Source organism: Podospora pseudopauciseta, assembly GCF_035222475.1.
Source record: "Podospora pseudopauciseta strain CBS 411.78 chromosome 2 map unlocalized CBS411.78m_2, whole genome shotgun sequence".
NCBI classification, from domain to species: Eukaryota; Fungi; Ascomycota; class Sordariomycetes; order Sordariales; family Podosporaceae; genus Podospora; species Podospora pseudopauciseta.
This window is the reverse complement of record NW_026946663.1, coordinates 2,231,585-2,256,242: the sequence shown is the minus strand read 5'-3', so window position 1 is coordinate 2,256,242 and position 24,658 is coordinate 2,231,585. Positions and strand designations below refer to the sequence as shown.

Below are 24,658 nucleotides of genomic sequence, written 5' to 3'. Positions count from 1 at the left end.
TAGCTTGGCTACCAGGGTCCCTTGGGTATCTAAGTAAGCTGTAGGGGACTTGCCATGCAAGACATTTGTGAGGTTTTACGGTCTAAAGATTCATGCAACTCTAGGCCAGCAGTGCGTTTAGAATTAGAGAGAGACGAGAGAAACTGTGCAAGATGATGAAAGGTGGCGTGGGAACAATGGTGTAAGAGCAACAGATACACAGTAGCCATAAGAATAGTAGTGCAAGAGCAACTGTGGAAGAAAAATCGTGAGAATAGTCGTGTGAGAGATTTTGTGGAAAAGTAGGTCTGCAAGCGCTGCCCTGTAAGTGCCAGGAGTCCTGTACCCACTGAGATAAATTCTATCAAAGAGGTATTAGATGGGATGCCGAATGAGACTGAAGGGATGAGAGACGATAAGTTCTAACACGAAAATGAGAGCACATGAATGAGAGCATGTAAACTAGAGCCTGCTAAAAGCACCAACCAACAAAACCCCACGACAACCTTTGATGACAGGATACATGTAATCAAGGCTTACACAGGATAGCTCAGCCTGAATATACTCATGCCGCATATACCTGCCTGACTTATATAAGTAAACCGAAAACAAGACAAAAGCACACGATGAGAGGTCCCATGTCACCATAAGCAAATCTCACTCCATCCACCTTCATCACCCCCGATACCACAAATAACATGAAGAAACACCGCCAACATTTCAGCTCGCCCGCAACAGACAACCCCCTCTTAATATCACCACCCCAACAAAAGAACATCAGTCCTCCCACCAGCCCAAAGTACACCAACAGGCCACACCACCCCCTAAATAATCTTATCAGATCAGTTTCCTCCGACAGACATGCCGACACTCACCCAACTTCACCATCACCCTGATTATCTTATCAATCTCATCTCCCTCAGCCAAGCGCACCAAGCCTGACATCCCCCTACTAGTCACATCACCCCAACAGGTACAGATTATCTTATCAGATGATCTTGCACACGCGCCGCCGTTTCCCCCAAGCCGAAATAGACTCATTCTTGGCTTTTGCTCTTTCACATGTTATTTTTATTGGTAGTAGGGGACCACGGCAGCAAAGAGGTACGTAGATACGTACCTATCCAAGGTACGTACCCACGTGCTAGACTACCTACCTACCTTATACGCAGGGACCGTCTTCTCTTTTGGGGAATGTATGTCCTCTTGTCATGGACAGATCTGGCCTAGATGGGTTGCAGGAGGCTTGTTTGTGCGACTGCAGATTGACGGTGTCATGGTGAAGCTTAAATTGTCGGAGATAGCAGGACTGGCATGAAGAAAACGGTGGAAGTGAAGCAGAGGAGAAGAAGGACGAGGAGGAGGAAGAAGAAGAGGGTTTGGAAAGATGAGACAACGAATATTCTCGACCTGGTCTGGTCTGGTCTCTAGACAACCTGAGACGAGACGAGACAAGACGGGACGGAGGCGCTCGCAACAGCGAGGAATTCGCCGACAAGAAAGGGCTCGCCGAGCTGAGTGTTCCCCTTCAACATACCCAACCCCCACGTCCCATGTTGATGTCCCTCTCGGCCGAGCTCGTTGTCGTCGTCGTCGTCCTCTGTTACACACAACCACCTGGTACCCGTTGACATTCTTGCTGCTCGCTCAGTCCCACCGCTCCGGTCCTTCCGACACCATCAAAACCACACAGCATGCATTCATGTAATGCAACCTCCCCTCACTGGCTCTCATCCTCAAACAAGACCCTGGTGTTTTCTTATCTGATCACCGTCCCGCGCGCGTGTCATACCCACACATACATTAAATCTAGAATACATCGAAAAGAGCCGCGTCAAGCCGTTTCCTTCCGAGATCCCTCTCTCCCCCGGTCCCCAGTCATCTAGTTCTAGTCCCCGTACCCTCTTCATCATCGGGCCTGGCTCCGAAACTCCACCCACTACACTACCCAAGCGCCGTTCGCATTTACGCCGGCCGGGGGATCTCGGGGCTCGGGGCGAAGAAACAGAACAAATCAACACCACACCCCAAAGCTCGTCGTCAGGCATCATCATTGGACTTCTGCCCAGCAGTTCGAGAAAAGCATAGGTGCTGCTGGGTTGGTCCACACCCTGGTTGCTAGAAAAGATGACGAAAGTTCCGAAGAACAATTCTGCCCCCATATTTGTTTCTCACCAGCTAGAGTATACCAAGGATGAACCCCAAACCTACCCGTCTCGGCCTCCGTCATATTCAAGATGAGGAGGTCGTTCGGTAGTTTTTTTCCCTGGTGGTGAGGAACACACAGACAAAAAACCCAACACCTAGATCGTATTTTCCGTCGGCCATTTTTTCCCAACTCATCGTCAAAGTCGGGATATCCTTGACCCCATTGGGGTAAGGTTCCCCAGGAGGAAAGGGTGTCCCTGGTTGAATTTAAGAGGTTACGATTTGTCGGATTTTCCCGTGTGGATACAAAACAGATCTTGGGAAAGTCTTGGTTACCCACTGGTCGAGACCAAGAGCCATGGCGCAGCTTGAGGGATATCACGCCCCAGTGCGTCATCGAAAGGAGACAGAAAGTGAAATGCAAGGAAATGCAGGCTGCAAGACATCATGACGACGGAGGTGCCGAATGGTGGTGTCCTGCCTGCCTTATGTTCAGCTCGACTACTAGACACATTCAATCACCAACAACAGCTTGCTCTGCCCGATCTCGAAACATGTCCTTCCATGTTGGTCTTCCGTTCATGTTTGAGCGATATTTGTGACTTTGACAGCTGAATGGGGGTTGGCAGTGTTGGTTAGGTAACAAGGGCTCGACGTCCAAGATGGCCGGGAGAGGCCAGCTTCAAATAAATGCCTATCAGTGGTCAGTTGGGAATTGGTTACCAGTTCACATTACAACTGCACAGATAGCAGCAAATATTACCTGCTGCAAGACCGGAGGCTGATCAGCCAAACCGCAACCCTCAACCCTGCCGTCGTCGTGTCGAGGAGCTCGTCTGCCTTTTCAATGACTAAACGCGGGATGCGCCGGAGGGAAGCGGACATGAGGGACATGAGTAGCGTAGGACGGCCACTAGGACTCCAGCGACGTCGGAGTCGCACGAAAATGAGCCGGGTGATTCTGCGTCGTTTTTGGCGCCGCTTCCCTGCCCTGCGCCGATGTCCTCGCAGAATGCTAGCTCCCGTCGACCCCGCAGCCCTTCGTGAGCACCATCCCACCGGCTTTACCCAGAAAAGGGCGGCCAATCAGTGTCGTCGGATAAGAATGAGGGCCTGTCACCAGTGGCGCCGCGGCGGCATCTTGATCCTAGCCTGTCGTCAGAGAGGCCGGGACCCCCTGCCAGATGCCATGCCAGGGTCCAGGACAAGCACGCGAGCTTTTCCTCATTGTTCAACCACCCGTACCCTCCAGTGGCCCCCCCGAGCCCCCCCATATGGACCCCCAAACTGCCCCCCCATTCGACTGCAACCTCCACGCACCACCACGCCCCGAGATGGGCAGCGAGCAGCACCGCCTAGCCCTTTCCAAGCTGCCGGGCAGCCAATCAGCAATGCTATGTGACGACAGTATGTGTAGACCAACGCGGGGCATTGCCTATTGCAGGAAAATATCTCATCCCACGGCCGATATCGTCTGGTTTTCCAAAGGGGAAATAGGCATCATGATATGTATGGCAAAAAAGCAAATACGACCCGACTGGCGCGGACGTCGTTCCACATGTCAAGACGCTGGAACTGTGCGCCGTGCTTCTAACGCACGAGCGATAACCGGCGCTCCCTGAGTAAATCCTCGCCAAAACGTGGCCACTCGACCCAGCACAGGGACTCCCCCGCGCTGCCTGTTGACGACCATCCCAGGAGAAAAACGCAAGGCTCTGGATAATAGTGTGAAACGGAGCTACACTATTGTGCTGTCGGTAGAGAGAACTGTGTAGCTAGGAGCAGGGGACCAGGAAAAGGCTTGGTTCTGTCGTCCCATGAAAAAAAGAGACCGTCGCTATTCGGGCTTTCAAACGTTGCCCCCCCCTCCCCCCCACCACCGGCCTTTCGTGCGGGTGTCTATATTATACTCGTCCCTTCCCTTCGTCCCATTGTGCTCGATTGTCCTCTTCTCTTCCCATTCATTCTTCGTTCGACAGCGTACGAGTTCAACAGTTGATACCCTCGACACATTTCCGCACTCCAACAACAACAACAACAACAACAACAACAACAAGAACATATACCCCTAGATACCCATTCAACACTCGTCACAATGTCCAACCTTCCTTCTGAGCCCGAGTTCGAGCAGGCCTACAAGGGTGAGTTTCCATGAGAGCCAAGCCTTGGGACACTGGTCCGCCAATGGCTAGTGCTGACTCGTGAACCCGACAGAGCTCTACTACACCCTCGAGAACAGCACCCTCTTCAAGAAGAACCCCGAGTACCGCACCGCCCTCAAGGTCATCTCCATCCCCGAGCGTGTCATCCAGTTCCGCGTCATCTGGGAGGACGACAATGGCGACCTCCAGGTGAACCGTGGTTATCGTGTCCAGTTCAACTCGGCCCTCGGCCCGTACAAGGGTGGTCTCAGACTTCACCCCTCCGTCAACCTTTCCATCCTCAAGTTCCTCGGCTTCGAGCAGATCTTCAAGAATGCCCTCACTGGCCGTAAGTGACAGGCAACTTTGCCTCCTGTATGGCGAGCACTCGCTAACCAACTCGCAACAGTGATGATGGGTGGTGGCAAGGGTGGTTCCGACTTCGACCCCAAGGGCAAGAGTGACAACGAGATTCGCCGCTTCTGCGTTTCCTTCATGCGTGAGCTCGCCAGATACATTGGTGCCGATACCGATGTTCCCGCTGGTGATATCGGTGTTGGTGGCCGCGAGATCGGTTACATGTTCGGTGCCTACCGCCGTGAGCGCAACAAGTTCACTGGTGTCCTTACCGGCAAGGGTCTCCACTGGGGTGGCTCTCTCATCCGTCCCGAGGCAACTGGTTTCGGCCTCGTCTACTATGTCGGCCACATGCTCGAGTATGCTGGTGTGACCGATGGCTGGAAGAACAAGCGCGTCTCCATCTCGGGCTCCGGCAACGTCGCCCAGTATGCTGCCCTCAAGGTCATTGAGCTCGGCGGCAAGGTCGTCTCTCTTTCCGACTCCAAGGGCTCTCTCATCGCCACTGGCGAGCAGGGCGTCACCCCCGAGGATATCGCCGCCATTGCTGAGCTCAAGCTCAACCGCGGCTCTCTCTCCGACTACAGCCACAAGGACAACCTCAAGTACATTGACGGTGTCCGCCCCTGGGTCCACGTCGGCAAGGTCGACATTGCTCTCCCTTCGGCCACCCAGAACGAGGTCAGCAAGGAGGAGGCCGAGGCTCTTGTCGCCGCCGGCTGCAAGTTCATTGCTGAGGGTTCCAACATGGGCTGCACTCTCGAGGCCATCGAGGTCTTTGAGAACGAGCGCCGTGAGAAGAAGGGCGAGGCCATCTGGTATGCCCCTGGCAAGGCCGCCAACTGCGGTGGTGTCGCCGTCTCCGGTCTCGAGATGTCCCAGAACAGCCAGCGTCTCGCCTGGACCAAGGAGGAGGTCGACAGCAAGCTCAAGGAGATCATGAAGTGCGCCTTCTTCCAGGGTCTTAACACGGCTAAGGAATACGTCGAGGCCACCGAGGGCGAGTATCCCAGCTTGGTTGCCGGTTCCAACATTGCCGGCTTCGTCAAGGTCGCCCGTGCCATGAAGGAGACTGGTGACTGGTGGGACAACCAGCTCAACAAGGAGGCTGCCGATGCCGAGGTCACCTCCGACTCTGGCTTCGCCGCTTAAAGCGATGATTCAGTGGTTGCAGTTCAGCCCAAGGCAGAGTAGCTGTATGTGTTGCTGGATCGGCATCCGGCGCTACCCGGGCTAGAACCAGGGCTGCAGAGGCACCACCACGTATCCGTATGTGGGTGACCAAGTGCCGAGCCATTCCCATCAGGATGGCGATGTGGCCGCCACCTCGATGATGACGCCGCCGCTCTTTGCGGCACGCCCATCGGTGTGGGATTTGTGATTTTTCTCATTGGGCGTTTTCTGGACGCATTGGCGTCATGGGGGTTCTTGGGTGCTGGGTATGGAGTTTGAAGGGATCGGACGGGATGGCCGGGACGAGGTTACGACTTTCATCTTCTTCATCTTCATCTTCCACCCCCATCTTCCCATTGGCAGCTCGGTGAGTAACAACCACGACTGTGCCTCCTGCACAGTCGGGGAGAGAATTGAACCGAGCGGGCCCTACCGACAACGTCATTGCTGTTCTGCTCCTGCGGGAGGCAGAATAAGCTTGTAAGCTTGTTGGAGTTGGGCGTGGATGAGGGTGTGTGTGTGTGTGTACCTGTTCGTGTTCTTGTTATGGTTTTTAAGGTTCTCACACCAAGGGGCATAGACGGCATTTGGGAGAGATAGCGTGTCGTGCATGGCGCAGGGAAGGAATCTGTAGAATAGAGTTGGGGATGCCCCAAGCATATAAAGATTATAAACACAATAAAAAATATAAAAAATAAAAAGAACAGAAACTGCAGGTGAAGTCGATGTTCGGAATGAAGTGAATTGAGAAGCAAAGCACGCCATTAATGAGACACCATGCCCCTTCCGTGTTATCAAGTGTTATCAAATGGGCAGCTGACCAGCACAAATTGACCCGGGACCTCGGAAGGGACAAGTCGTGGCTCCTTCCCAGAATCAACTTCCCCATGGGGTAGAGAGCGTAAAAGCCAATCAGAGAAGGTCTGATTGCTGGATATCAGCGATAAGGTCCGGAGCGATATCAAGCGATATCTCCAGCTGTCTTTCTCCAAAGAAGGTTACGTCGGGACAATCGGCGTTTTCGTGACAAATTTCCATGAATAACACCTGTCGTGGACTTGACGTTGTGCAACACTCTTCCAGGACATCGCAAGCGAAGCAAGCGAAGAACACGTTGAACCCAAAACACCGAACTGAAAGCCACAGCGACACAAAGAGCCACACCTGTCGCCGACCGCCCGCCCACCCCCTCGACGCCGCACCCTCGCAACGCTGTTGGGCAGTTTTCCACGTCGTTGTCGTGTGGTCGAGATGGAGACAGAACCGCCCGAACTAATTTGGGCGAATTGGCCAATCGGCTGACAGATGTCAATATACCCAGGACAAGGTGGTGGCACCGAAAGGCTGTGCAACGGCCTCGAAACAGTTACCTTCTCACCGGAATCCAATCGTCGTCTCGCCCAGCTCAAAGGCTGAGATTCCCGAAATATGTCGAGTCACTCGAGTTTTGCGAATCAGGAACAGCAGTCTATCTACTACACCTGATTATACGGGCAATGCGACGACGACGCCCTCCTGATATCCTCAGGATGAAGATCCAGTCATGATAAGAGTCATTGATGGACCGATCAGTTATCAGCCTTGTGGCTTTGCCTTGACCGTGTGTGTGGGTGTCAATCAGGCATCAAACTGCATGGGGTGTGATTGGGGGCCTGAGGCCGTCAGCTCGTTGACGTCGTTTTTGACGTCGGTCGCCCGTTGCCCATATGGACGGGCTCTGCAGTTTATACAGTATTTCCAAACAGTGTCCGGCGAGCCCAAGGGCCAGACTGCTGGGCCTCGCTCGCATTGCGACATCTCGATCACCAACACGCAAACCATCGACTGCCGAGCACAGCGGGCCGGCCCCCCGACCTTTAAGGAGGCCAGGGGTAAAGTCTCGGTTTGACAGCGCCCCTGCCTTTATCGGAAGGATTGAGTTATCAAACATCTGGTCGTGATCAGAGCGCTAACTCTTCGCAAAGCATTGAAGGAGGGCATTGAGATGAAAGGTACTGATACAAATAACGATTGCTCGAGATCCGAGTAGAAACTGCAATATGATGAAATGGAAAGGCTGCGAGTTGCGCTCCCGAGTAAATCGGCTACAACGGCTTGCAACATCGCCGACTTCTTTTTGCTGTAGCCTATCACGACCCGCTCGTTTCCCGTCCAATGAACGCAGCATCAGCACTATCAACCCTGGCCACTACGAAAAGGGCTCTACCTCCGCTGCCGTCCCGAAGGCAGCAATGAGGGATGGCTAGGGTGATCTCTGCTACAAGCTGCCAGTCAGAGCCCCTAAATGATTGCGGATAGATTGCCCGTGCAGTCGGGATTCGTCGATCTGTCTGAGACACCATCTATCTTATGGGCTGAGTTTGCATACAGCCAATCGACATCCTTTTGCGTCCGTCATAGATTCCAGCTTGTGGAGGAGGGGAACGGAAAGAAGGGAGGGAGGCGCTCCAAAAAAGACGTCTTTCCACATGACATCGTCGCCGTTGCGAGCCTTGTTCCTCAGCCACAAGGCAGCATTTGAAAGATGGTCACCATTCGCGACTCCAAGACTGACATGCCTCTTTCGGAGATGGCTCCCAGGTGTCTCCCATGTCTGGTTCACCCGTCGCGGTGGACCACCCTACCCTGGACCCCTTGTCCGCCCTCCATCGCCTGGTAGGGTGGAAGGATGCCAGCCAATGACAGCCTCCTGTCAGCAATGGTTGAAGATTTTACTCAGCCCAGCCCAGCCCAGGAGTAGTCCAACAAATGAACTCGGGCTGACGAGCTGCGCCCTGACCGAATATTCTTGGGGTCAGCAAAGGGTAGGGGCCGAGGCTTGTAATTTGGTATTCCCCCACATGGAGACTGCATACAGTCTGCAAACTGGTAGGGATGGCGTGACATTGTATGCTCAATACACATCTAGCGCCCTTCTACCGACGGTATCGAAGATGTTTGGCCCAGACAAAGCCACACCAGTCTGGGATCGCGCCTCTATCATGCCGGTAGCCCCCTCGGACGAGTCGCCCAGAAACTGGGAACCTTTATCAAGATCTCACAGCCTGCTTCAAATCCTCAAGGCTTTTTTCCTGCCTCTCTCACCCTTCTCTCACCCTACCTACCTACCTACCTACCTACCTACCTACCTACCCCCTTTTCTTGTGTTCCCATCTCATACAGCCAACATACTCTCTTACTTGAACTATTGTTCCTTTGTGTGACACGGATTGGCTTTTCTTTCCCAGCCAACTTCCCTGATAGTGGACACGACCGTATTGGTATCCGGGCAGGCCAGCTCACCGACCACAATGGACAAATCCGAGAGACAAAACCCTTCGGAGATGTTGGGAGCCCATCCCAACGGACCGAACGGGCCCTACACACCTCCTCTCACCCCAGCCCTTCACATTGATAGCCCTGGCACCACCGACACCAGAGGCCAGCTCTCCATCGACCATCTTCACATCGTCCACAGTCCAGCCGATTTGACGCATGACAGCGTAAGGAACCGGACAGAGACAGAGCCTAACCTGCGACACAGAAGAGTCCGAACCGCCGACTCGGAATCCTCTTCCTCAACCGAAGCAGCCATGTCCAGCTCCTCCTCCAGCCCCAACCCCCGAGCAGCCTCTGTCTTTAGCACCCAAACCCTCATCAGCGAGGAAACCGCCCCTCCTCCCAGAGCCACAACCCCCTCCCGCCAGGACTCCCACCCCATCGAAACCTACGAGGGCCACCAGCAAGACCCCTCCCCTCACAGCACCTCCCGGGCCAAGATCAGGGGGTACACCGACGGGAGAGACGACAAGGCTTTTCCTCGCATCTCCAAGCCGCTTGAGCTGCTGAGGGGATCGTACGACGTGGTTGTGATCGGATCTGGGTATGGCGGTGGTGTTGCCGCCTCCCGCATGGCGAGGACGGGGCAGTCGGTCTGTGTGCTTGAGAGGGGGAGGGAGAAGTGGCCGGGGGAGTATCCTACCGGCGCGGTGGAGGCGTTCAAGGAGCTGCACTACTCGGGGCAGCTGGCGCCGGCGTTTTTAAAGGGGAAGCTGGTGGAGGGCGGGAACCCTACCGGCATGTATCATATGATTTTTGGGAAGGGACAGAATGCGGTTGTTTGTAACGGTGAGTCTTGATCTGAAGTCCGGGTTAGGGGTTTCTTTTGTGCTGACGTTGAACAGGTCTCGGTGGCACTAGTCTGATCAATGCGAATGTGTTTATGGAGGCGGATAAGCAGACGCTGTCTATGAAGCCCTGGCCTAAGGAGATTAGGGAAAACCCAAAGGGCCTGGATAAGTGTGAGAACCCCCATTGCATCTAGGATACGATGGAAACGTGTGTACTGACAGTGGTGGCTTAGACTACAAGAAGGTGGAACAGGTCCTTGAACCTACCGAGTACCCCAGCGAGTGGCCCGAACTCCCCAAGACCAAAGTCTTCAAGGAACAAGCCGAAAACCTGGGCATGGGTCACAAGTTTAAGAAGGTCAAGCAGACAACACGCTTCCGCAATGGTCCCAACAGCTGCGGCGTTGAGATGTCCCCATCCAGTCTCACAGGCCAGGACGCCACGGGGGTCAACGACGGCTCCAAAACCACCACCCTCGTCACCTACCTAGCCGACGCCTGGAACTGGGGCGCCGAAATGTTCTGCGAGTGCGAGGTGCGGTATATTCAAAAGGACGAGAAAGAAGGCTACCGCGTCTTCTTCGCCTGGCACGGCAGGAACCGCGGGCTCTTCAAAGGCTATCTTCACAACGACCTTATGTGGGTCCATGCAAAAAAGGCCGTCTTCCTCGGTGCCGGCGCCATTGCTTCGACCGAGATCCTACTCAGGAGCAAGGCTATGGGCCTTTCCATGAGTGACAGTGTCGGACAGAACATGAGCGGGAACGGCGACATGCTGGCGTTTGGATACAACACCGACAGACACGTCAACGGGATGGGCAAGCCGGTCCCGTCGCCGTATAACCCCATCGGGCCAACGATTACGAGTGTGATTGATAACCGGGAGGGACACGAGAACCCGTTGGATGGGTATGTGATTGAGGAGGGGGCCATTCCCCATGCTCTGTCGCATCTTTTCCAGGTCATGTTGGACTTCATGCCGGGAAAGAAGGACCCGAGGGATGATACTATCATCGAGAAGACGCAGGCTGCTCTGGCGAGATGGGGTTCTAGACTTTTGGGACCCTATTTCAAGAATGGCGCTACGGAACGGACGCAGGTGTATCTGGTCATGTCGCATGACAGCAATCAGGCCATGCTGTCGTTGAAGGACGACAAGCCCGTTCTAGAATTCCTCGGCGTCGCTCGCAGCCACCACGTCAAGAAGCTCAACAACATCTTGGAGCGGGCCACAGAGTATGTTGGAGGTACCTTGGTACACAGCCCCTTCTACGGGATCATGGGCCAGCAGATCACGGTTCATCCCATTGGGTAAGTTTCTTTTTCGTCTTTTCCTCCGAATGTACCACGTTGCACCGACGGAAGTTTTCTTGTTTTTTCTGACCCAAATTTAGTGGTGCCTGCATGGCTCGAGACAATACGGGGAGGACTGGTGTCACCAACCACGTCGGTCAGCTCTTTAGCGGAAACGGAGCGGAAGTCCATGAGGGGTTTGTGGTCACAGATGCCTCTGTGATTCCGACTGCGCTGGGTGCCAACCCTTTTGCCACTATCGCTGCTTTGGCGGAACGATCGGTGGAGGCGTACTGCGAGTCCAAGGAGCTCAAGATTAGCGAGGAGAAGAATGGCATTCTCAACTTGCTCGGGGAGCCGGCGCATGCTCCCAAGCGGTGCAGGCCCAAGCAGAGGCGGGAGCAGTTGAAGGCTGAGGAAGAGCTGATCAGCATTCAGACGGCAAAGAAGGTCATGGACAAGGCTCGGATTGTCAAAGCTAGCGGCATTGGCTTTACCGAGGTCATGTCTGGCTTTCTTCATGCTGATACCAAGATGACCGAGGATAACCGGGCGACGTATGAGCTTGCTCATCGCATTGGTAAGTCGCTCTGTGAGAGCGCGAGGTTCTTCCTTAGCGTGCAGTCTTTCAACACCAAGGAGATGATCAGCCATGTGCAGCATCGTGGGATGCTGACCGGCACTTTTGTCTGCCCGGCCATTCGTGGGTCCCCGTTCATGGTGCAGAGAGGAGAGTTTAATCTGTTTATCCTCAACTCCAAAGCTCCGGGGACTCGCAACCTGACCTACGACTTTGACATGACTGGTGTCGATGGCAGGAGGCTGCACTTCCACGGCTACAAGGTGGTTGACTCGTCGGTTGCCCTGGCCCCTATCCAGTTCTGGAAGGCAACCAGCACCCTCTACGTGACCATCAGCGAGCACGTCCCAGGCATGTGCCGCGATCTCGACGACGAGGACGCCTGGCGCAGAGGCGCCCCCATCGCAAAGGGCATCATGCAAATCCAACCTAGCGACTTCCTCTCCCAGATCAACACCATGACCACCACCGGCAGCAGCTTCATCCGCAAAGCCGTCAGCGCCGCCAGTTTCCTGACTTACTTCACCCGCCGCTCCATGTCCCTCTTCCTCGCCCCTCTCACCCCCCTCCAATACCCAACCCAAACGTTTACCGGCTTCACAAACGACACCAACCCCGACAGCTCCTACGCCATCGTCGCCTCGGACGGCGTAACAACCCGCATGCACAAATGGGAGCCCACCCACGTCCCAGAAGGCCACCAGGTAAAAGACCTCTTCATGATCCCCGGCGCGAGCGTCGATCACCAAATCTTTGCCCTCCCCACCATCCCCTTCAACGCAGTCAACTACTTCCGTCGAGCAGGCTACCGCGTCTGGGTGTCTGTCCACCGCATCGGCCAGCTCATGATCGCAGGCAACAACTGGACAACGTTTGACGCCCGCCTCGACCTCCGCGCCTGCCTGGAATACATCCGCAAATCCCAGACCACCACCCTCACCCCCAAACTCGCCTCCCCGGAAAAAGTCTACTGCGTCGCCCACTGCATGGGCTCGGTAGCCTTCTCCTGCGGCATCCTAGACGGGACAATCCCCCCCTCCTGGATCTTGGGGATAAACTGCTCACAGGTATTCATGAACCCCATCTGGGGACCCGCCAACATGGCCAAAGTCATGGCTGGCGGTCCTTTGCCTCTTGACAAGTTATACAACGCCGTCTGCGGCTCTTGGTTCAGCTGCTCGACGAGCAAAGACGAGGGATGGGCTCAGTATCTCCTTAACCAAGCCCTGAGGTTATACCCCCAATCCCGCAAAGAAATGTGCAACAATGCCGCCTGCCACCGAACTTCGTTGGTGTTTGGTCGGTGCTGGAACCACCACAACCTCAACGAGGCTACACATCGGCAGATCGACCGGTTTTTCGGGGGGGTGAACATGCGGTTGCTGAATTTGCTCATGAAGATGGGCTACGAGGGTCATGTAATGACCAATGCGCCAATGTATGAACCCCTGGACACGAGGGAGAATGTCCAACGACTAAAAGGGATACCGATCATGCTCTGGGTGGGGAGGGACAACGCTGTCTTGTCGCCCGAGGCTACCGAGCGGACGTACGAGGTGTTGTGCAGCCAGTTTGAGGACGGGGATTACAAGCGCAAGGTTGTGCCGGGGTATGGGCATCTGGATGGGTGGATGGGGAGGAACGCGTGGAGGGATGTGTACCCGTTTGTGAGGGAGGAGGTGGACAGAGTGGTGAGGGGGGAGGGGTACAGGTTTGAGGAGCCGGATGATGAGTTCAAGGCGATGGTGCACGGGAATGAGATTTATTATTAGGGGGCGTGTTTTCTTGTTTCTTTTTTTTGGGGGGGGTTTCTCTATATATACAGACTGAAAGGGATTTCAGTGTTTCTCTTTTTCCATCTCAGTTGGATACCCATTATTATACATGAAACACCAAATACGGCCGACATATCAGCGTTTGGTTTTCCCTTTTTTTCTTCACACTATGTATCACCTCTACGGCAGTCGGGTCATTGGAACAAACAACTAGGCAGATAGATAGCAATGGCAGGACCATCTCGAAACGAGCTTTTGCTCAACCATCAAAACCGTTTTTTGTATTCTCGTCATCCCTTCCTTGCCCTTATATCTCTTCCTCTCATGTCCATGTCCCAAGTTGTCTACATAACACAACACTCCAACCCATACATGGCCCTCTCCACCTCCCTCTTCACCTGATACCAATCCGCCCTCCTCTCCGCATACTCATACACCTCCTCCGCCCTAAAGATCCCCCCAAACCTGTCCCCATCAGCAATAATCGTCGCCATCTCCTTGGCATGCTTCGCATCAATCAGATAAATCTGGCTCAGCTCCCTCAACGCCTTGAAATACGCGAGCAAGTCCTTGTTCTTGAGCGTGCGGATGTACTCAAAGTAGAGATTCATATCCGCAATCAGCTTGATCGCCCCCTCGGTGCTGATCCGCTGTCTCTTCAGATGCTTGCACACCGCCGTAAAGAGCCGGAGTCCAACCTCGCCGTTGAACACATCAAGCATCGACTTGTCTGTGCTGCCCACCAACATCGAGGTGTGCGACGCTACCAGATCCTTGATCCTCTGCGCTGTTTTTGAAGGGCCAATGTCCATATCTATCGCCCCCGCCGGTGGCTTCGGAGCAGGCGCCTTCTCCATCCCAGGGATCGTCCCTGACAGAATGGAATCAGGAGCAGAGATACCCCCCGGGTTATAGTCCGTCGGCGACTGAGTAGTGGCGCAAATGTATTCCACCTCGTCCATGAGCACGTCGATGCCCTTATTAAGGCCGGCGGCGACGCTCTCGTCGAGCATTTGCTCAAACTTTTTCTTTGCCATGCCCGCAGGATCCAAAAAGTCGTTTCTGTCGGCAATTTTCGGCTGGGCGAGCTGTTGCTCGTAAAAGACGTCGATCATCTGGGAGATGAGGTCGCCCACGTTGACCAGCTCGATAAATGTGACCAAGGGGGCCACGCCTCCCTTTTCGTGTTCGCTGACCTCGCGGGGGTTGTATTGGGATAGATGGGTGACGGCCTTGTCGAAACCAGGCTTGACGTGGCCGTTGCCGAGGATGCGGAGGAGCGTGACGAAAATGGTTTCGCACATCTCTCGCGCCTCGCCGCCGACTTGGCCTCCAAGCTGGATGAAGACAGCGACACGACCTAGGCTCGCTTTAGCTCCGTGAACCAGGCTGAGCGCTACCTCGATGCTGAAGAGGGATTTGATGCCCTCCAGCCGAGACGTCATCAGCGCCGCCTTGGCTGCCAATTCATCCGCAAATGCTTTGCCTGGTAATGGACTGCTGGCGCGATCGCCAGGAGTGCCCGCTGGCGCAGGAGACCCTGCCCGACTCGGAGTCGACGGTCCACCGTTAGCAGCCGCCGTCGCAGCAGGTTTACTACTTGCAAACGGCGACCCTATGGGCAACCCCAGACTCGTAGGCAATACCGTAACAGGCATCATAACCACCTTCTTGAACGACGTCAAGAAGTCCTTCTTGTCCGCCTGCCGGTTCGCAAAGCTGCCCATATAAAACGACTCGGCACTCGCCTCCTGCTCCGACAACTTCTTCTCCCACTCCCCCACCTCCCTCTCCGCCTGCGCCGTAAACGTATCGATCTCGTCCTGAAAATACAAATCAATATGCGGCTCAAAGATCCTCAACGCTATCTCCTTCGCCTTCGCCTCCTGATCCACCTCCCCTCCCTTCGGTGGCGTCAGCGTCCTCAAGAACAACATCGTCTGCTCAAAAATCCCCGACACCGCCCTCAAATAACTCGGTATACTCCTCTGATGCGCATCATCAAACAAAGGCGTGATATACTCGACCATAATCTCCTCCCTGACCTTATCCACAAACCCCCAAAACACCCTCTGTGGCCTCGGGAATATCCTCCCAATGATCTCACCCTGCTCATTCACCTTCCTCCCCAACACCTCAAAAAACCTCCTCGACGGCTCCAGCGTGATACTATCCGCCATGGCCTGATTCACACAATCCATCGCATTCGCCAGCACCTCCCTATCCGCAAAAATCGGATGCTTCTGTATAAACAGCTCTACCCCCGCACTACTCCCCGGATTCAACACCTCCAACACATGCGCATACTTTTTCATCCTCCCGTCCACATCCCAAAACTCATACCCCTGCTCAAACTCCCTCAGCACCGCGCTCTCAAAAATCCCCGTCATCCCCTCCAACTTCTCCCTCCTCCCCTCCGCCCCATCCGCCCAGTCACTCCTTGCAAAACTCCTCAAATTAGCCAGCATCCTCGCCTGCCGATCCGGATCCCTAAAAACCTTAAAAACCAACGGATCCGTATGCGTCCTCGCCCTGACCAAATCGAAATAAAACGGCGCCAACGCCCCGTATATCCTCCCATACTCCTGCCTCGCATGACCCCTTATACTCCTCGCGTTCTTCACCACCAGCAACAACCCCTCCACATCCCTCGGTGGCTCTCCCCCTGACCCTCCTCCAGAAACTTTCATCGTCTCAAACCCATCCCTCAAATCAGAAATCTGCTGTTTCTGCAGCTGTATCTGCAGCAACTCGTGCTGTCTCCTCTCCTGTTCTAAATCCGCATCAAAGAATAAACTCTCTCTTTTTGTTGTTCCGGTTGGTGATGGGGGTGGTATCGGCTGCCCCCTCCCAACCCCACTGCTAATAGTTTGTTGTCGTCTCCTCTGCACCGCCTCCTCGAATCTTTTTCTCGCTTCCGCCTCGTCCCAGACACCCATGCTCTTTAACCGCGCCACCCAGCGTGTGTCGTCGTAGACCATCTCCTTGTACCGGCGGGACGTTCGGGCGAAGCGGAGGAGGTCCGGGACGGGGAGGTAGTCGAGGATGGTGGCGATGATTTCTACAAGCACATATCCATCAGTTTATGTTCCTGAGGGCCGGGGAGGGGGGGGGGGTTAGAAAGAGGGGTGGTGCGTACCAGCCGGCAAAACAGGCTTCGTGTCCAACATCTCGGTCGCCTGCAGCGTCTTCAATATACTCGTCGAGTGCTGATGGTATTTTTGCCCCGCCGTCATCGTCGTCGCGGCAGTCATTTTTCCCGTTCCAACCCCGCCCGTGGTGGGCGCTCGTCGGAGGGGGGTGATGTTCGACATTGCCAAGGTCTTTTGGATCACTGCCAATAAATCGTCTGATGGGATTACAAAGTTAAGAAAAGAAAAGGGATCATAAAAAAAGCATCAGGTCATGACATCGTGGAGCTTGAAAATAAAACCAAGCAAAAGGCGCTGAAGACTGGTTGATTACAGTGTTGGGCGTTCTGGCGACGTCGAGCTTGATGTAAGCTTCAGTTATTATGGTTGGGCGAGGCCGCATATTACGATTCCGATTTCAGGGGATGAGACACAAGCCCCAGCCCGCTGCGGGGAGGCTGACCGCTAAAGCGGCCGTCGGGATGACGGGTTACGGAATGGGGCCGCGTATTACTTCGGTGGCAGGTGGGGCAACTGGCGACAGCTGTCGGGCTGAATATATAAGTCCCCTAAACCACCACTAGCAATGATAAAAATCCACCGACCAAAACCGTATATATTTCGCTCTTTCGCCCCCAACTCCTCGCTGGTACTGTACATAACTACATAAACCCAACACATACATAGACTCGCCCACTACAGCTCGTCATGACCGTGCTCACTCCCCGTTGCCTTGGCACCACCCTCCAAGTCCTCCATGGTCATAATCTTGACCACCAGGCTGGTCCAGCCAGTGAAATGCTGTGTTCTCTGACCCTTTCCAGTGTCGGGGTTGTACTGCTCCCAGGCAAACCCAGTCTCCTCCCAGGCATTGTAAATCGTCTCAACCAGGTTCTTGCGCAGGCGCGAGTACAAGTCTCTGGCGACCTCCTTGTGCGGCCCATCTTGTGTCGCAACGTACTATGAAACCCGAGTCAGCTTGTCATACCTGAAAAGTTTCAAGACCAGAAGACTTACGTGAAGCTGCTTCACAGCCATGTAGTTGATGTTGATCCAGATGGGACTCCGCCAGTAGTTCTCGGCTGTCTCATAGAGAGCATCCTTCTTGCTGAGACTGCGCAATCCATAGGGCGTCCAGAGCTCCTCCTCATCGCCAATCAAGGCCAGAATCCTGCCAACCTTGGGGTCGTCAGGTTTCATCAAGCCGGTCAAGAATGGGAAGAGAGAGATGTAGCCCTTGTGGCAGACGAGCTTGTTCTCCTCAAAGTCGTCGATCGTGGCATCGCAGAAGCACCCGTCCGTCTCGGACCAGTGCAGGTCGACAAGGTTGTGCTCAATAGCGTCCAAAATGGTCCTGTACTCACTGACATCCTCCGCAAAGCCGAGAGCGTCGCCAATGTTGGAGAGTGACTTGGCCATGAGACCAACCCAGGACATCAAGTCAACGTGCAGCTCCCCAGGATGCGGAGGTTGAGGGCGCGGGTAGTCATCCAGACCGCTGGTCAAGCAGTGAGTAGTGGTGCGGCCGCGCCATCTGTAAGCTTCCTTGGTGGAGTATGCTTCTCTGTCGTAAGACTTGATATCGCCCTTTTGTGTCTTTCTGAACCATTGGAACTGGCGGCGGAGCAGCGGGTAGATCTTGCGTAGATAGTCGAGGCCAACCTCGGGGTTCTCGAGCGAAGCGTTGGCCAAAGACTCACTCTGAGACAGGCGTTCCTTGTGGACAGCCGCGGTGCCGTTGGTGTTCAGCAGTCTTTCGACAAACTGCTCAACAACGAGGAAGAGAGTAGGCGGGTTGGCATAGTGCGGGTATTGAGTCTGGAACTCCTGAGGGACCTTGCTGCGTGCCTCGGCGCCCAAGATCTGCTCGCGCCCGATCCAACCGTCTTCATCAATGAGGTTAAACCAGCTTTTGATGACCTCCAGAGCAAGATCAGTGTCCCAATCTGCAATAGGCAGCAGGTGAAAACCCTCATCCCACAAGAACCCGCGAGGGAAGAATGGACGTGAAGGAACACTGGTGAAAAGCTCATGCGGCCCCTCCAAAGCTTCCGCATGTCTCGCCCTAGCCTCGGCAGCCTCCTCCCAGAAACCCTCATCAACTTCATCATACTCTGGCGCATAAGACCGGTCCACCACTGCCTGCCCATAGAAATACCCAATCCCACCAATCAAGTTCGAAAACATGCTCCGGCCAAACTTCTTGTACTTGTCCGCATTAAACGGTGCCTTCAGCGCAAACACCCCCCCAAACCTCTCCCCAAACTCCTCCGAGCCAGCCTTGATCTCCCTCGTCAGATCCTCACTCTTGAGCTCCGTACCCGCACTCTCGCTAGAGAAGAGCACATCAAACTCAAAGTCCCCCTTGAAGACCTTTTGCACAATGTGCACATTCCCCTTCCCCGGCCTATTCTGCAGCGTGAAAACCTGCCAGACCGGCGGCGCATGCTCGGCATTATCATACTTGTTCTCCACCAACCAATCCACCTGCTCCTTCAACTGCCGAAACACAATCGGCTTCGCCTGCCAAATCTGCTCGTCCGGATACTGCAAACTCTGCACCGTCGTCCTCCCCCCCTCCCCCCACGCCTCCAACTCACTAATCTCATGCGTACTAGTCGGCCTCTCCCCCTCCCCCTTTGTAACCACAAGCTTATACCCCCCCAACCCTTCACTCTCCCCGCTAAGCACCACGTCCCCCTCATACCCCCTCTTCTCCTCGCCCCTCTCCGCCTCCAGCCTCCCACCGCCCTCCTGCGTCACATACAAAATCACCGTCGTCCTCTGCTCCGGATCCACCAAAACCCCCTTCACCCTCGCCCCCCAATTCCCCCCATTCCTCCCCCCCGGAACCTTCACAAAGCTCGTCGTGAGCGTCAGCCCATTCCCCTTATCGTGGATCGTCTGCACCCCCCCGTTCCTCGCATCGTACTCATCCCACCCGTACCCCTTCATCCCCTCGTTCTGCTCACAGGTGTACCGCATCGTGTTCTGAAAATCCTGGAAACTCTCCACCTTCCCCCACATCAGGCCCGTCATCAACGATTTAGGAATTCTAGGGCGCACCCCAAAGTAAAGATTTGGGCGGTAGGGGCCCCATAGCAGTGATGAGTTCTGCTGTGAGGCGAGTTCGCTGTGGAGGATGGATTCATCGTTGTTGGAGGGGGCCGCAGCATCGGTGGTGGCGGTGACGGTGGTGGTAGAAGTGAGGAGGGCGGTGGCTGCCAGGAGGCGCCTCCAGTTGGGGATCATTGTGGGTCAATTGATCGGTTCGAGAATATATGTGTGATTATACCATCATCACCATCATCATCATCGTCGTCGTCGTCGTCTTTGTCTTCGTCAGTATCGCGATTGTTCGTGGTGGTCAGGCACCTGTCTGCTATCACCAAACCCAATTCGGACAGCTTGCAAAGTTGGAGCTATCTCCCGCCCAAAGTCTTGGCCCTTGGCCTATGTAGGTTGTCCCTGGCAGTGGCTCTCAGCTGTGGCTGCCCCACCCCCAATTGGGCGGGCCCCGCAGTTATCCATCGGCCCGCGCCCCCCGCCGAAGATCCCCAACAAAACCCCACCTTTTTTCGCTTCTGGGGGGGTCTTCAAAGCAATTGTGCTCCCACCTGTTCTTCTCTCCAACTCTCGCTCAGTACCTACATACAAGTAGATCTGGAGAGACAGTGACACCTTCCGAATTGGTAGGTTATATCCGTATCAAGCGAGCCATCATAGCATCTGCATCCACAGAGCCGCTAGGCAATTTTGACTTCATCTGATGATTTGTGTGTGTGTGTGTGTGTGTGTGTGTGTGTGTGTACGCTCATGGTTTACGTACTGAATCTTTTGCAAAGTTTCAATAACGGTGTTGACATGGTTGACGCCATCTGTGGGAGATCTGCAAGCCACCGGTTTCAATTTACCTGCAGAGGGCCCAGAATGGCACTAATGGATATACTTGCACCACAAGTATCTCGACAAGGGGTGGACATCTTCAAACATCAAGCCACAAACATCTCCAGACGACTTCACGTGAAGAGCCGTTCCTCTTGTCCTTATCGCCGCCTCAGACGTCACCCGCCAGAGTTCCCGGCGTCCGTGTTATTTCCACCTCGAAAGTTCAGTCCATATCTCCATCGTCCACCGTCCGAGTGCCTCGAATGCCGGCCCTGATTGGGGCGGAAGGAAAATTTAAGATAGGACGTCATGTGCCAAGTCAATAAAGGCATCGAAACAAGATCTGCAAGTGGATAGGTACAGGCCCCTCCCAGATCTAGGTTGAAAAACATCGACGTGCCGAGTAGAAAAAAGGGAGTAGAGAAATTAGAAAAGGCCACTTAACCCCATTTGAACACCACCATCGCTGGTGTTGCCTCCACAGACGTGCCACTCGGCGCTAATTCCATGATCCAGCGACCCCCCGTCTTGAATCGAAACATGATGAGGCCCTCCGCAGAGAGCCCGGAGATGTAATAGATGTGATGGGACGAAGATGGCACAAACCAAGTCCCTAGTTCAGCATCAAGCAGCTCTCGATGAGCTGTCAGTCCTGTTGAGGCAGGAGTTCTCGGACCGACCCCCACACCCCAAGGCACGAGCAGATTACCATATCGATGCTCCCTCGGCCCTACCTCACATTCGAGATAGCTTCCATCTCTCCGAGATGCACCGTCAAAGCGGCCGTGTACTTCCATAACCTCGGTCACCGATGCGGCCTCGGGGTCTCACGAGCTTCATCGACACCCCGTGGAAGCGATGCTTGGTCTTCCTGATCTGATGAGCACAGATCATCTCGAGAAACCACGGCATAGACGCACCTCGGACGCCACTTCAACGGCGCTCCAAAGACGGAACTGACAAGTTTGGCATAGCGGCGGGTCAAGCTCTCGAGAGATCGATCACGCTAGGACTTGGTTCTCCGGCACCCAGCAAGCCCGCTCCCTTGGCGTCGCCTCTTGTCGTCCCCTTTTCAGCTTTTCTCAACCACCGCAACAACTGCCGAAGATCAAAGACATGGGACGCCAAACCTTCCCAACACGAAAGCCTGCAGCAGGCGTGGGTTACAGAAGGATCGCGTGCTGCACCTGTCTTGATTCTCTCGACCGAGGTCGACACACCTGCATACGGTGCCAATCGCTTGCACCACGAGATCACGGAATGATCCCCAGTGGCCTGCTTCTGTCCCAACCTCCATCAACAACGTAGCGGGGACCCATGGGTCGGCCTGTTGTGGCGTGAGGTGCTTGAGCTCCCTCCCCACCCACACTCCCTTCCTCGGCGCGGAAGCCCCCCGCAATACCGCATGCCATGGCTTGCCGATGGTACCTCTCCACGCCGTTCCTGGTCATGAGAAAAAAAGCCAGTGGCCGACGGGTCCGGAGTTGTAATTCAAGAGACGGGGAGAAATAAGCGGCACACGGGTGGCCATATGATCCTCATCCTATAGGTTCTTGTTTCTCAAGACAGGACCGAACGATGTTCCCCTGGCCAACTTGGCCCGCCCTCAGAGCTACTACGCTAGAAGCACGACGGCAAAATAGGAAATAAACGCTCAACACCGCTGTGCCGCACCTTACTGGCTTCGCTGAGCGGAAAGCACTCGCAGAAAGAATAAGCCGATGGCGTAAAAAAAAAAATGCAGGAACCAACGCCCACTAGGGGAGTTCCCGTCGAGATGTATGTGTATGATGGTGAGCAGATGATCGACGCTGTGCCATGTCAATCATGACAGAATATCCAGAAAAAAAAGAAGAAGCGAGGTGGTCACTGGTCGTGCTGGTGAAGCAGCAGCGGGAAGGTAATCAACGTAAGGTGAGAGAGGTGAGGGGGAGAAATCGATGATCTTGCCGCATAGAGACGTTGAGGGAACGCTGGGTGCGTCTCTCATGTCTGGGGAGCCGAGGGACCGGTGTTCGCCGAAGCTTCCATGCGTCTTCCATATATTGGGACGGGATGTGATGGGAGAGGTGTGGTTTCAGCTGCTCAAAAGAACCGCAGACGCGAGATAAGTCGGCCTCGCGGACTGCATCAAATGGAACGCAAGACGTTGCACTTTGTCTTTTGTCAAAAAGCACGGGGGGGTGCGAGAACAGAGTTTCTTGGCATCGCTCATCAGGGCACCTGCCGGGCGGTGAGAGAACTGCCTCTCCACAGCGCTCCACAGAGAAAGATACCCCTCGGACCCGCATTCGGTTAGCTCCCCTTGACAGACCAGGATCACCTTGTAGCTCTCTTCTCGTGCCCCTCACTTATCAACAACCATCTTCAGCCACACTTTGAAGGAAGCAAGCAGCACATGTGTAAAACAACACCGAAGAGAGATATCACAAGCCCAAACTATGCTCGACTTTGGTATTCGGCAATCGCAACGGCTTTTGAAGTGCTCTGCTCTCTCACTCCATCAGATATCCTACCTACCTTGTTCCTTACCTCCGCAACAATTCACCACCACCACCACCCTAAACCCCACAGCCACCTCAACCACCCCAAAGTTCACCCGTCCCCGTCCCTCTCCCCCCGGGCATCTCCCGTATCATTTCCTCCTATCCCTATCTCCTCCATCCCACCCTCACCCTCACTGCCGCCGCCCCAATCCCGAGCAGCCGGGTGAAGACCAGACCCAGTACATCCTCAAGCTCAAACAGCTTCCCCTGTGGCTGTGCTCCCCGTTCCCGGCTCTTCGGTGAATCTAAACAAATGCTATTCCTAACAGCTGAAAAGTCTATCCCTCTCCAAAGTGGTGGTGGCTGTGCAGTAGCTTTTCCAATCTACCTGTGATCTCAACAACGGAAACCGGACTTGATCCCGGCCGTAGACACGGGCAAACCACAAATTACCATGCAATATGGCATTCTCCATAATATCTCGTCATATCATTCTCCTTTCTGCGAGGTAAGTTGGTTGCTCATGGTTGCACACACTTTCCCAACCAACACCAAAGGTACACCACAGACAGCAACCAGCAAAAGGAGCAATACCATATCCTGATGAAACACCACCCACCACCACCACCTGCATACCACCCCTCCTTTATTCCCTCTCTCCCATCAAACCAACCCAACCAACCCTTCCAGAACATTTACTCTTGGCCCTGCAGTCCACAGAGTTACCTACCCATCTGCCCATGTTTTTTTGCGCCGTAACATCATCATCTTCGTCCACCACCACCACCACCACCTGCAGCCAGCACTCCATAAATCCCACCCCCTAACCCGACCACCCACCTCTGCAGAAGTACCCGTCCGTCCCCGTCCCTGGGGCAACTTAAACACACAAAAAGGTACAAAGATAAATTAATCGCCGACCACTTTGGTCCCCATTCGCTCACAAATCCCACGTTTTTGGTCCCCGAAAAAAAAAAACCAAAAAAAAAAAACTAACTGTACCTTTCCTAGATGTAACCACGCGAAAGCAACTAACTCACCTAGGTGTATTGCATCTAACGTCTGCTACTCTCCAACCACCAACTGGACGAAAAAGTTGATTGCTCTAGCTTGAGGCTCTCGTAAACATCACTCTTGAGTAATGACTTATACGGTCAATCCGAAGATGACGTTTCAACAACTCTCAATTGCGTTCACAAAACCATGAATTACGTGGTGTGGCTGAAAGCTATCCCATCTTAAGGCATCAAATCCCGAATTTCCTAGGCAGCCACCACCTTTTAACATCGTCAACCAAACGCCAAGAATGTCAAGGAAAAAGCCACAAAATCATAATCTCAATGGGAATGACCGACATGTTGCCCATAGGGCGCGCTCTTGCGTAACTTTTCAAAGATCTCGACTCACAGTGGCTTTGCATGTCGCTCCACAAGGTGGTTCAAAGTTGAGTAAAGTAGCAACAGGCAGCAATCCTCATCTATTCCGCTTCACCGCAAAGTATACTCAAAGCAGTCCTCGTAAAAGTCAAGACGAAAAAACTAAAACAAAAAACAAAAAATCTATTCGTAAACCCATCAATCATGAGAAAACAGAAACAG

The 24,658-nt window shown here is 54.2% G+C and overlaps 4 protein-coding genes across 4 annotated transcripts; 2 read left to right on the top strand and 2 right to left on the bottom strand.

The window, feature by feature from the left end:
- Nucleotides 1–1,222: 1,222 nt before the first annotated feature.
- GDH3 (NADP-dependent glutamate dehydrogenase) lies at nt 1,223–6,525 on the top strand. Its single transcript, XM_062909647.1, has 3 exons — nt 1,223–4,268; nt 4,342–4,617; nt 4,678–6,525. Exons 1-3 carry the CDS (start codon nt 4,223–4,225, stop codon nt 5,775–5,777), a joined length of 1,422 nt encoding a protein of 473 aa, XP_062768455.1. The 5' UTR covers nt 1,223–4,222; the 3' UTR covers nt 5,778–6,525.
- A 287-nt stretch (nt 6,526–6,812) lies between these two features.
- Nucleotides 6,813–13,831, top strand: QC763_206010 (uncharacterized protein). The gene is made up of 4 exons (XM_062909646.1): nt 6,813–9,905; nt 9,962–10,078; nt 10,141–11,218; nt 11,302–13,831. Exons 1-4 carry the CDS (start codon nt 9,089–9,091, stop codon nt 13,550–13,552), a joined length of 4,263 nt encoding a protein of 1,420 aa, XP_062768454.1. The 5' UTR covers nt 6,813–9,088; the 3' UTR covers nt 13,553–13,831.
- RCY1 (F-box protein: endocytic membrane traffic, recycling ReCYcling 1) lies at nt 13,650–16,869 on the bottom strand (the record flags this gene model as incomplete). Its single annotated transcript, XM_062909645.1, has 2 exons — nt 13,650–16,616; nt 16,695–16,869. The coding sequence occupies 2 exons, from the start codon at nt 16,867–16,869 to the stop codon at nt 13,900–13,902; spliced, it is 2,892 nt and encodes a 963-aa protein (XP_062768453.1). The 3' UTR covers nt 13,650–13,899.
- A 513-nt stretch (nt 16,870–17,382) lies between these two features.
- CWH41 (Processing alpha glucosidase I) lies at nt 17,383–19,938 on the bottom strand (the record flags this gene model as incomplete). Its single annotated transcript, XM_062909644.1, has 2 exons — nt 17,383–17,646; nt 17,704–19,938. The coding sequence occupies 2 exons, from the start codon at nt 19,936–19,938 to the stop codon at nt 17,383–17,385; spliced, it is 2,499 nt and encodes an 832-aa protein (XP_062768452.1).
- Nucleotides 19,939–24,658: the final 4,720 nt, after the last annotated feature.

Bases quoted from the DNA above. Each gene is read 5' to 3' on its own strand.
- QC763_206010 (XM_062909646.1), top strand. From the start codon at position 9,089: ATGGACAAATCCGAGAGACAAAACCCTTCGGAGATGTTGGGAGCCCAT. The intron at 9,906-9,961 runs GTGAGTCTTGAT...GACGTTGAACAG, and splicing joins GAATGCGGTTGTTTGTAACG to GTCTCGGTGGCACTAGTCTG. The intron at 11,219-11,301 runs GTAAGTTTCTTT...ACCCAAATTTAG, and splicing joins ATCACGGTTCATCCCATTGG to TGGTGCCTGCATGGCTCGAG.
- GDH3 (XM_062909647.1), top strand. From the start codon at position 4,223: ATGTCCAACCTTCCTTCTGAGCCCGAGTTCGAGCAGGCCTACAAGG. The intron at 4,269-4,341 runs GTGAGTTTCCAT...TGAACCCGACAG, and splicing joins GTTCGAGCAGGCCTACAAGG to AGCTCTACTACACCCTCGAG. The intron at 4,618-4,677 runs GTAAGTGACAGG...AACTCGCAACAG, and splicing joins CAAGAATGCCCTCACTGGCC to TGATGATGGGTGGTGGCAAG.